The sequence below is a fragment of the Hyaena hyaena genome, unplaced genomic scaffold, assembly GCF_003009895.1.
Source record: "Hyaena hyaena isolate Hyena2069 unplaced genomic scaffold, ASM300989v1 scaffold_18, whole genome shotgun sequence".
Taxonomy (NCBI): Eukaryota; Metazoa; Chordata; class Mammalia; order Carnivora; family Hyaenidae; genus Hyaena; species Hyaena hyaena.
Window position 1 is genome coordinate 5609848 of NW_024080649.1, and position 12009 is coordinate 5621856.

The 12009-nt window shown below is 45.0% G+C and overlaps 1 protein-coding gene across 2 annotated transcripts in view; it reads left to right on the forward strand.

Moving 5' to 3' along the window:
- Positions 1-11836, forward strand: part of PMFBP1 (polyamine modulated factor 1 binding protein 1) — a 49600-nt gene extending 37764 nt beyond the window's left edge. For both annotated transcript variants that reach the window (XM_039221512.1, XM_039221522.1), the window contains exons 15-21: positions 2558-2722; positions 3196-3363; positions 3670-3837; positions 4641-4747; positions 5279-5353; positions 7563-7801; positions 11682-11836. In XM_039221512.1, coding sequence (XP_039077443.1) covers positions 2558-2722; positions 3196-3363; positions 3670-3837; positions 4641-4747; positions 5279-5353; positions 7563-7801; positions 11682-11704 — 945 coding nt within the window. In that variant the 3' untranslated portion in view covers positions 11705-11836. The remainder of the gene's footprint in view (positions 1-2557; positions 2723-3195; positions 3364-3669; positions 3838-4640; positions 4748-5278; positions 5354-7562; positions 7802-11681) is intronic.
- The last annotated feature ends 173 nt before the right edge of the window (positions 11837-12009 follow it).

A 12009-nucleotide genomic window follows, 5' to 3' on the forward strand; every position in this document is an offset into this window, starting at 1 on the left:
TACCTCTTCTTTGTTCCCCAGACTTGCCTATGGTTTTGACACAGCTTGTTTGTCCTAGATTGCAATTCTCTTTCATTCCCAAATAAACTCATCTTTTGCTGGTAAAATTTTAAAAAGTAAATAAAGCAATAAATAAATAAGTAATAAGTAATATATATGTTTACATATAAATAAATAACACAAAATTAATTAATTTAATTAGGCTTCTGTTTTAGCTTCTAGCCTCATTGTGATTTTTGTCCCACCCTTCTTTTTATTTTTTTTATTTTTTTTTTCATTCAAAATAATTTATCTTATTTTATTTTATTTTATTCCTTTTATTTATTTATTTATTTATTTTTACAAATAGTTTATTGTCAAATTAGTTTCTACATAACACTCAGTGCTCATCCCCAAAGTGCCCTCCTCCATGCCCATCCCCCCCTCCCCCCCACATCCATCAGTCCTCAGTTTTTCTCAGCATTCAAGAGTCTCTCATGGTTTGCCTCTCTCCCTTTCCCCCACCATTTCCCCCCTTCTTCTCCCCCTTGTTCCTCCGTCAAGTTCCTCCTAATCCTCCTATACGTGCAAACATATGATATTTGTCCTTCTCTGCCTGACTTATTTCGCTCAGCATAACACCCTCAAGGTCCATCCATGTTGCTACACATGGCCAGATTTCATTGTTTCTCATTGCCATGTAGTATTCCATGGTATAGATAAACCACATCTTCTTGATCCATTCATCTGTTGATGGACACTTAGGCTCTTTCCATGTTTTAGCTATTGTGGAGAGTGCTGCTATGAACATTGGGGTACATGTGCTCCTATGCCTCAGCATTTCTGTATCCCTTGGGTAAATTCCTAGCAGTGCTATTGCTGGGTCATAAGGGAGTTCTATTGTTAGTTTCCTGAGGAACCTCCACACTGTTTTCCAGAGGGGCTGTACCAGTTTACATTCCCACCAACAGTGTAGGAGGGTGCCCGTTTCTCCACATCCTCGCCAGCATCTAGAGTTCTCTGATTTGCTCATTTTAGCCACTCTGACTGGCGTGACCACCCTTCTTTTTAATATCTCACCTCTGTGGTTACACTTCTTGACTTGGCCACCATTTATCAAAAACTTACAATGAATTGCACTTTCTTCAGTGATTCCCCTGGTATACTGGGGAGACCCAGATGACTCCATGTTTTCAGAAGTCCCCAAAAAAGATGCACTTATTTTACGAGAAGACCAAATTATTCTATCTTTAGCAATGTTTTCACTCCTAGAACATGTAAATATAGGATCAGAAGTACAGTCTAACACTTCTCATCTAATTCCTAGAGTTGAAGATACTCAAAATTCCATCTGAGACAATAATAAACTTCAAGTCCTGAGCAGCTACTGAAGAAAACCCAGCAGAGTGTTTTTCTGTGTATATGGCCATATAGAGGATGTGGGTGTAACTGAAATACTAAAGAACAGATAAAATATCAAAGAACAGAAGTTGGGCATATGAATTTCTAAGGTCTCTCTCCTGCTTCCAGACTTGGAAGTAGATCTCTGCCCTGTACTTAGAAGTATTTAATAAAATGGCTAGTTACCTAGCATATTCATGATCATACTCACAGCTACATAGTAATTTATACCTCACTAATAAGCCCTTTTTACCTACATATACCTGCATAATCTCATCTTATCATCACCAAAATTCTATGAAACCACTGAAAGTATCCTGGCTTAAGAATGAGAACTGAGGGTTGATGAGGGGTGGAGGAGAGGGGAAAGTGGGTGGTGGGCATTGAGGAGGGCACTTGTTGGGATCAGCACTGGGTATTGTATGGAAACCAATTTGACAATAAATTATTTTTTTTAATATTTTATTCACCAAAAAAAAAAGGTATCCTCGTTTGCAGAAGAGGAAATTGAGGCTAAGAGAGATTAAGTAAATGACAGAACCAGGACCTCTAACTCCAGATCTTAATTCCTTTTAACTACAGCATGAATACTAAGTTTAAGACAAGGACTTCAGTTTTTAAACACACTTCTACCAGAACTATATGTTCACTGGATCTATAATTCCAAACATCGCCACACATTATATTTCATTCAATCAAAAAAAAATTATTTAGGATTTACTGAGCACATATTATGTGCCATGCCCTGAGCTACAATAGGCAGTGGGGATAAAACAGTGAAGGAAGCACACACAGTCCCTCTTTCGTGGTGCATCAAGTCTAGTGGATTATGTCAGGAACTAAGGAAGGCATAAAATGTACAAATGAAATGTTGTATCATGTATCTTAACCTAGAATTGAATTCCAGGTTACAGAGTCTGTGAAAGGAACTATTCATGTGCTTGATACATCATGGTCCAGAAATGCCAGTACCCTTTGCATGTGGGGGACCTGCTAACTTAGAAGGGAAAGTGTCAGGAGAGGGGTGAAGAAGAGCCTGGAAAGGCCGCTGTTCCTTTTATAACAGTGAGGGGAGGGTATGGGCCTCATCACAGACTGCTTTGCAGATTAGTGCAGAGAGAAGAGAGCCCAGCTCTACAGGCATGAATCTTAATGGCAATATTTCCCCTCCCTAAAGCTAGTCCTTCAGAAGGAGGCCTTAGAGAGTCTGCAGTTCCAACTGGACAAGACTGTACAGAAAGAGAAGCAATATCTTCAGACCATGGTCAGTAAAGAAGCCTATGACGAATTGTCCAGAAAGTCAGCTGCCTGCCAAGATGACCTGACACAAGCTCTGGAGAAGGTAAGTCACACCCTCTCATCTCCAGGACTGTTTTGGGCAAAGAAACATCTGAATAGTGTGAGAGATGCAGGAGTTGATCCCCTGTGTGACTGGCTGCCACCAGGACCATCTGGAAATCCTTGCATGAGCTGGATGTCCTTCCAGAGAAGGCCTGCTTGCTCTTACTGAGGGGGCAAGATTTTCACAAAACCTAGGTTATCTGGGTAATTTGTGCCGCACAAAGTGCCAATCACGCTTAGCTGATCAGTTCATAGAACTGGAAAAAGAGGAAACAGGGGAAGAGAGGGAGGATGTAGAAAACCAACCACTGTCACCACCCACCCCTCTCTGGGATGCTAGGCAAGTGACCAGGTGTCTCTGGCACCCTGAACAGAGAGGATAAGGAGGGTCTGGAACCCTTCTCCATTCAGTACTCAACAGAAAGGGCTAAATGGCTCTGACAGCCACTCTCATCTCCTTTGTCTTTGCGGAAGCTCAATCATGCGACCTCGGAGACCAAGAGCCTGCACCGAAGCTTGGCACAGGCCCAAGAGAGGAAAGTTCAGCTGGAAGATGAAATCATTGCTTATGAGGAAAGGATGAAAAAGCTCAACATGGAATTAAGAAAACTGCAGGGCTTCCATGAGCAGAGCGAGCTAGAGGTGAGGAGCAGTCAGGAGCTCAGGCTGCCTTCTTGTTCCAGGCCCCCAAGGTCTCCTCTCGCCCCCAGAACTCTAGCACTGAGCCATTGCCTTTGGCTAATCGGTTCCCTCCACTTGCCTGGCTCTGCAAGCCTTGGGCAGAGAAGGCAACCATCAGAGCAGGGCCTCCCTCTGCTGGTACTGCAAGTAAACTGCTCCCTGAGGAGTCTCCCGAAGCTGAGAAAGCGCCCTTAGGCCTTGTCACGGGTGCTCTGGGGTCAGGGCCGCAAGCCAAGGTCTCCCTTCTCACTTTGCACCCCTGAGTAGGTGCACGCCTTTGACAAGAAGCTGGAGGAGATGAGCAACCAGGTGCTGCAGTGGCAGAAGCAGCACCAGAGCGACCTCAAGATGCTGGCAGCTAAAGAGGAGCAGCTCAGAGCCTTCCAGGAGGAAATGGCCGCCCTGAAAGAGAACCTCCTGGCAGATGAGAAGGAGGTGGGCACTCCTCAGCTTCTGACCACTTCCTACCAGACCCTCCCAACACATCCACGACCACCAGGATGCCAAACAGCCCTTGGTGGGGATGGGGGCACCTAAGAGCGAGGAAAGGACACCCCAGCCCGCACTCTAATCAGTATAAAGCAGGGTCTCAGTGTTCTAAGGCCCATAGCAGTTGTCTTGACCCAACTGTCTTCCTGTGCCTTTGTACAGAAATATTGAGCAGAACAAAGGCCCATTCCAGAGAAGAGAGTGCCATTGCCCTGTCAGGTATACCAGCTGCCCCTGACTTAGATAACCCACGGAGCAGTTCCCCTCCAGAGCCCATCCTGACACTCTCACTTACCCTATATTAGAATCTGCTAAAAGATCTTTGGGCATGCCCTATGCCCTGGTCCCTGAACAGTGAAGTTCATGGTAGGAGGCCACAGGATATCTCAGGGTAGCCACAGGCCTTAGCTTGCATCAGAAAAAGGGCATCCATTCCTCAAGATATTTTTTTCCATCTGTTAAAAAAAATGGCTTAATGTATTGCTTTTTTAGAACAAGCTGTTTTAATGCCTTTGCCAGAAAATCATTATTGTAAGTGTACACATGCCCTGACACAGATGTCACCTTCGTGTGCCTGCACTGCTGGAGGCAGAGGTCCTGCTGTGGCAGTCTCAGCTTTGGCCTAGCGGTTGGATGGCAGAATCAATGTTTCTTCTTCCAGGAAGAGAGATAAGGCCTGATTTAGAAGTATGGAGGTGACAGGCCTATGCTCCCACCCCTAACCATTTACTTTTCTTCTTGTACCAAAGCCCTGTCATGTGTCCCAGCGGCCTGCACCTAAAGATACTACCTGTAGGCTGCGCCAAGAGAATGATCAGATTATGTCCAACATGGAGCAGTGGGCAAAAGAGCAGAAGTAAGTAAGGAAGAAAAAGTAAGGCAGGGTTCCAAGGCCTGGGCTGAGCTGAGAAACTACACATGTGCCATAGAATAGACACACACACACACACACACACACACACACACACACTGCCCATAGGGACATGGATCCAGTATCAGTTCACATTCAAGGGCTGGGTATAAGATGGAGGGACCTCAATTCTTCAGGCAGAATCAGGAAGACCTGCTGACTTAGAAACCAAGCAGCTCCAAGATAAAAGAGATGCTTTGCTATGGGTCATATTTCCTCTTCCTAACCTGGAATCTAGCTTCAATCCCTGAATCCCTTGAATCACCTGAGACTGTGGTGATCTTGCATAGGAGTTTCAGAATGGAGAGTCCCCTTAACTGCCAGGTGCTAAGGAGGCTTTAGCTCTGGGGACCGGGTGATGAACAGGGTCTAGGGCTCAGCAGACACCTTGCTGAAGACACCAACATTCCATCCAGCCAGTTCATGCCCTTCCTCACGTAAGTCTGGGAACTGTTTCTCTTTTGGATTTTATTACAGGATCGCCAACGAGAAACTAGGAAACAGGCTTCGTGAACAGGTCAAATATATTGCCAAGCTGACTGGAGAAAAGGAGTAAGTCATCCCATACCACTCGAGCTGCTGCTTGGGCCCCAAGGAGAAGCGTCAGGCATGAGCCAGGGCTGGTTTTACCATTAGGTACCTACATCTGACGTCAGGAAAGAGTTGGGACTTTGCAAAGATTCTGAGTAGTGAATCTGCATTTATGTGACCTTGGGCACATTACTACCTCTTTGGGCCTTTGTTCCCTCACCAACAATACAGGAAGAAGTTAATGGTCTCTATCCCACTGTTACCTTCTGTGATTCTCAGAGGTCACAGAAGGAAACAGGAACTGAAAGGTAGACACTGCTAGTTAGGGTAGAGACTAAGCTACTATAACAAAGAGACCTCTGAATGAAGGGATATAGAACATGGAAGGAACATCCCTAGGAAGTGAACAGTCCAGGTTGGTGGGGTTCCTCTGTCCCCCATGGGCATTTGGGGACCAAGGCTCCTTCTACTTGCTGCTCCAATCTCCCCTGTGGCCTTATTTCACCCTCCTGGTCAGAGCTAGGTCAACAGAGTGACATGTGGGAGGAGTGTTGGAAGTTTGGGAACAGAGGTGAATGTATAGACGTCTAAAGCCAAAAATTTGGAGATGGTACAGGTAACAGATAATAAGCTCCAGGACAATGCTTCCAACCCTTTGTCAAGAAACACTTAGGAAATAACCACACTTGTTTGGCACAGTGGAAGGATTTGGGACAGGTTATTTATGACAAAGCTGACCAACCAGTGGCTGCCCCAAGAGCTGAGGGTGGCCGTATCTCAGCCCCAGTTGGAAAGCTCTGTTCTGAGCTGCGACCTTAGGAGGGTGGCTAAGTTTAAGGTCAAGATAAGATCAATGGAATACATAAGTCAAGTAACTGAGAGGCCAGGACTTAGACAGAAAGTACAGGATGTTGAAGGCACTTGGGAATGCTGACAAAAGTGGACCAGAGAGAGTGGCAGAGAGCCAGGGAATGAAGGCGTTGTGAGGACCCCACCTCCAGGTCCAGTGGCATATGGAGTGTGGCAATGACATGTAAGACTTCAAGGAAATAGGTGTCTTGAACACCAGCCAGGTTTATAGAGAGCAAGAGGGCAAAGCACAGGCCCAGAGAAGTTGAGAATGAATTCTTTGATTTCTTCTAGAAAAGACCATGAAATTTTTCACTAGGACAAAAGCATTTTCTAAAAGGGATTAACTGAAAGAAAAATTGTAAGAATCTGAAGGTAACAGAAAAAAGCATTTCAGCCTTTTTCTTATATTGTGCCAAGTTCCAGGAAGTTCTCTTTCACAAAGATCTCATTCTTAAGTGAACCTATTTGAAGAAAAACCATCTTTTAATAATAATAATAATAATAATGCAAATACTGTCTATCAGTTCCCTGTGTAAGGCACTGTTCTGAGTGATTTATATGTATTAATTTATTTACTCTTATAAGAACTCATGAGTTCAGTACCATTAAAATCATAAAACCATAAAAAACCATCATGGATGAAGAAAGAGAGGAAGCCAGAGGCTAAATAACTCACAAGTAGTAAATGGCAGAGCCAGAATTCCAACTCAGGAAGTCTAGTCCCAGAGCCCACTGTCACCCACTGCCCTCAGCATTGGTTTGGAGAAATATGACCATTTATTGAGCAACAGGAGATATGCTAGGTTCTTCCACCTCACCTACATTGCCACCACCGTTTCCTCATCTGTAAAATGGGGATAAGTTACTTGTCCAAGCTCTCATCAGAGCTGGGATCCCCTGTCCTCTCAACCTTCCAGCAAAGGGAGGCAAAAGAACCTGGGCCTTGGCATCAGACCTGGATGAGAGTGTTTCCCAGGCATGGCCAGCCAGACAGCCCAAGCACATGTGATTGTTCATAACAGCCTCTGGCTTTTCAAATCAAATTTCTAACATTTGTCAAACTGGATCTTTCTATGAAGAACAGAGGGCAGATCAGGTTCAACTGTCCCCATCTGACAGATATGAAAACAGGCCCTGAGCTGACATGACACAATGGCTCAGGTGTACTGGTTCTGGGTCCCCCCCAACCCCAGGCCTGAGCTTCTTCCAGAGGGCACACATAGGCCCTCATTTCTATGGAACATGAGAGCCCTGGCTCTGAAAGGACCTGGATGTCCCTGACCCTCCTTCCGGGGGCATGTTTATCTGTCCTTCCTGATGGGAAACCCAGGAGTTGCAGCAGACTGAACATCCTCTGTCCTTTCCTCTCCTTCCCCAGCCACCTCCACAATGTAATGGTCCATTTGCAGCAGGAAAACAAGAAACTGAAGACTGAGATAGAGGAGAAGAAGCTGAAAACCGGGCACCCAAGGCTATGCACCAAAGCCCTAGGCCCAAGCAAAACGGAGCCCATACCAAAGGGAAAAGCATGTGCCACCTTGGGCTGGAGGGGGACATCCCAGGACATGAGCCAAAGAATGGACATCACCAAGTTTGTCAGGATTCCCCACTGTTCAGGTATTCTGCCATTTGTCTTTTGCTACTTGTATGATGTCATCTCGCTTAGTCCCACAGTTCAAAAAAATAGCAACAGTCTAATATTATTTTTCAAGGGATCACTACATTGGGAATTCAAAGTGGGAGCTGAGGGACAGATATTTTGCTTAGCTACTCTGGACTAGAGATCATTGTTTCCTCGTCTATAGAGGGAAGAGGTGAGTGAATTAAGGCTCGTTCTGATCTAAGACTCTTTGATGATACCCAATGGCCTTACATGTCATCCCTATCCCTCCCTCCGACCCAGTCACTTTTGGGAAGTGTAGGGACAAGGGGGAAACAGGCAGAATAGACATCTTCCTCCCCTAATATGTTCTAGAAACCCCACAAGAGCAGCCCAGTCCCCTGTTCAGTCTGGGTCCATTGCTACCTTTTCTGTCACCTACAGACTCCACGTTACCCCCAAGGGAAGAAGTCACCCCACAGCTGAGCTGCCTGGCCATGAGGCCAGTCCTTGAGGAATCACCTCATTAATTCCTCCTCAAATCAAGACTGTCATTTCCTCCCTGTTCCCTCAGGCTCCTCATTTTGCTAGAATCAGTACCTTTGCTCTGAGCATCATTTCCACACACATTTTTCAGAGGACAGTGATTTCCTGCCCCTCTCTCTTGAATAAGCTCTTATGGGAATGGATCAAGGTCCCAGCCTATTTTGCAAGATGCTAACATTTTATTGACTTTTGTCCACTTTCTGCAGTGGAGTGAGCATTGGAACCAAACTACCGTCCCCTGACCCAAACTCTAAAATAAAGACATGAGCATAGCAGCGTCAGCGAGCTCTTGGCGTCTTGCAGACATCTCTGCCCCACTCAAGCCACCAGCAACATGCTAGTCCCTGTTTTCTCTGTATTCTAAAAGATACATTCTCTTTCACAGATATAGGGAAGCTCTTACTCCCAAAGCAAGCTTCTGGATTATCTGTATTAGTTTTTAAAACTACAAGAGATAATTAACTCCTTTATTTCCATATGTCTGGAATTTTAAGAAAAAAGATATCTAAAAACCTCAAAAATGAAAGTAATCCTGAGACCCAAAAGAAAGGAATAGAAATGAGTGATGCATTTTCCAAATGGAAGAGGGAGAGAGAGCCATCTGCTTTCCCCCTGGCTGCCATATTCCATTTCTCCTTCTAACACTTTTATTTTTCTCCCCAGCTGGCTCAATACAAGTAAAATTCCATTATAACAAACCCCAAGGACAGCCAAACTATTTTATCGTGACAGGATTTTGTTAAACTGAATACATGTCTGGAATTTATATTCCTCGTCTGTAGGAGATTGAGGAAAAAAGCTACTAAGATAAAGTTAGAGAAAGAAATGAAAGAGCTTGCCTCTCGGGGTGGGGACAGGAGAAGTGAGGGAAGAAACCCACTAGTTGGTAAGGATTCTTAATATTCTTGCCTCACTCTGCAGCCAAACAAAAGCTAAGAAAGTTCATTCCTAACAGGGACATGTTGCATAGGATGCCCCTGTCAGTACCTGGGAAAAGCACATACCAGAAACACAATATGAGGCAGGAGTGACAGGCATCTCTGATGGGCTCTGCTTTGACAGTTGTCTGTTTGTTTATGGTTATTTGTAACTATGTACCCCCAATGGGTTTAGTGTAAAGATATATTTTGTAGAGTAAACAAAGTTTGAATCATCTAGTACTAATGAAATGGTTTCCTGCTTCTAGCCTGCAGCCCATGTATTCAAACAAAAGTTCAGTGTCATTAAAATCCCTAGTACAATCGACTAAAAAAAGACATTTTGTGTCTATATTTATGAAAAGCTTTCATATATGTTGGCCAAGACAATAAGAGTTGGATACTTTTTTTTTTTTTTGAAAGAGAGAGAAAGTGCATGAGGGAGAGGGAAAGGAGAGAGAATCTCAATAGGCTCCACACCCAGCATGGAGCCCAACACGGGGCTCAATCTCACAATTGTGAGATCATGACCCAACTAAGATCAAGGGTTGAATGCTCAACTGACTGAGCCACACAGGTGCCCCAATAGCTGGATACTTTGAATGTTGTACATCTTTTCAAAGTTATCTTTTGCTTCCTGTGGGGTGACTACACCAGAGCATGGCAGGTAGTGGACTATGGGGAGTAAAGTGGCAACAGAGCAGCAAATCACGGATATGTCACCCCAGCCATCTGGCCTTGTGAGCCCAGCCAGGCAGGAGATCTGATGGGGTAGAGGAGTTGAATTTATGGAAATTTAGTTTCTCTAAAGATAAGACAAAGGACAGGGAAGCTGCCTGTTCTTTAAGAAATAACCAAAGGGGTTTCTGAAAGGTATTTGAATAGTGATATTAGAAATGGTGTCTGTAGGATATAGTAATGGTGGATACTTGGTTCATCATACATTTGTCCAAACCCATCGGATGTGTACCACCAAGAGTGAAGCCTAATGTAAACTTTGAGTTCTGTGGGATCATGTGTCAACATAGGTTCATCAGTTGTAATAAGTGAACCACTCTGGTGGGGAAGGCTGTGCATGTGTGGGAGCAAAGGGCATATAGGAAATTTCTGTACTTCCTGCTCAATTTTGCTGCAGCACACCTGAAACTGCCCTAGAAAGTAACCACCCCCCCCCAAAATTAGTGCTTCAGCCACCCATTGGGAAGATGTCACTCAGATTCTGATACCTGGAACCCACAGAATCCTTTACAGCAGATCCTCTTCTATCCACCTGGAGTATAATTTTCTCCACTGAGCTGAAGAAACCCAGAGCAAACATCAGCCACCCTCAGTGTGTCTCCTTACTGAAGGGAAGGAGAAGCTCATTGTAACCACCATGTTGCCCTATAAGCACTTGTCTTTTGCACCTTCTCTACACAGCCCAACTGAGGAAGAAGTTTCCTGCCATAGACAGGGCCTGACAAACAAGCTCTGGGGTCCCCAGAAAGAACCCCCATCTCAGCCCAAAGACCCTCAACTGCCAACACGTGTCTAAAGTACCATTACCATCAACTAGGCATTTAAGCATAGATGCCCGTGACTGTAAGCAACAGGGAACCCCCAGAAAGATGTCCAGTTCAACAGCTTCACTGTCCCTTCACACCAGGAAGCCTGATAAACAGTCTCTACAACCCACTTCAGGGCTTTTTTCAGAGAAATGCTTTTGTATCCCTGGGGGTGGGAACTGGTTATTATCTGAGGAAGAGGTGGTAAGAATCAGAACATTAAAGCTGGAAGGAACTTTAAGGTGGATCTGAATGGAAATCGCCCAAAATTTAAAAGAAAGTATTAGAGCAGAGGTCCGGACAGACTCTTGTCCAGAAGTACCAATACCAAAGCAGATTTGGGAAGCACTGCTGGGGGGCAGGGAACCTCCCCAAGCATCCTGTGGCACCTGTGTGTGGCAGGTGTCCTTGCCAGATGCTCCTTGGTTTTTTTGTTTTTGTTTTTGTTTTTTTTAATATTTTTATTTATTTCTAGGAGAGAGAGAGAGAGAGAGACAGCGTGAGCAGGGGAGGGTCAGAGAGAGAGGGTGTCACAGACTGAAACAGGCTCCAGGTTCTGAGCTGGCAGTCAGCACAGAGCCCGACGCGGGGCTCGAACCCACAAACCGCGAGATCATGACCTAAGCGAAAGTCGGACGCTTAACCGACTAAGCCACCCAGGCGCCCCAGATGCTCCTTGTTTTTAAATGAGAAGGTCGGGTTGACCCATGGTTTTCATAATCTCTGGCTTCATGTTTGTGATCTAAGGAATTTGAAGATAAGTTCATGACCAAAGTCACAGCCTGTGTGTTGGTAACAAAGCCATTCCTTGGAACCTCAATTTTCCCCCATTCTTTTGCATCCCGAGCCCACATCTGTAAATAGATCACATTTCCCACTTCTTTCCACAGAGCAGGTAGACACCTTCTGCTAGCCCTTCAACTCGGTGCCGAGATTAGAAGCCTTCCCTCCCAGAGGAGCAGCCAGAAGCCCTCTCTTCACTGCAGAGCCATGAAGTCAGTTTCTACATGAATTCCCAATAAAGGCAGTTAGAGGTAAAAAAGAATGGAAGTAGAGGTGGTGGCTGGTGCTGGCTGGCAAAGCCAGGCTTCCAAATTCATCCATAAAATTGACGTAAATTTTAAATTCACATCCCAGGAACAAGGTGAGAAAGGGAATAGAAGTAATAGCAGCATGACCCAAGGGGCTCCAGCTGAGTGCTGGCCGGGGATGGAGGTG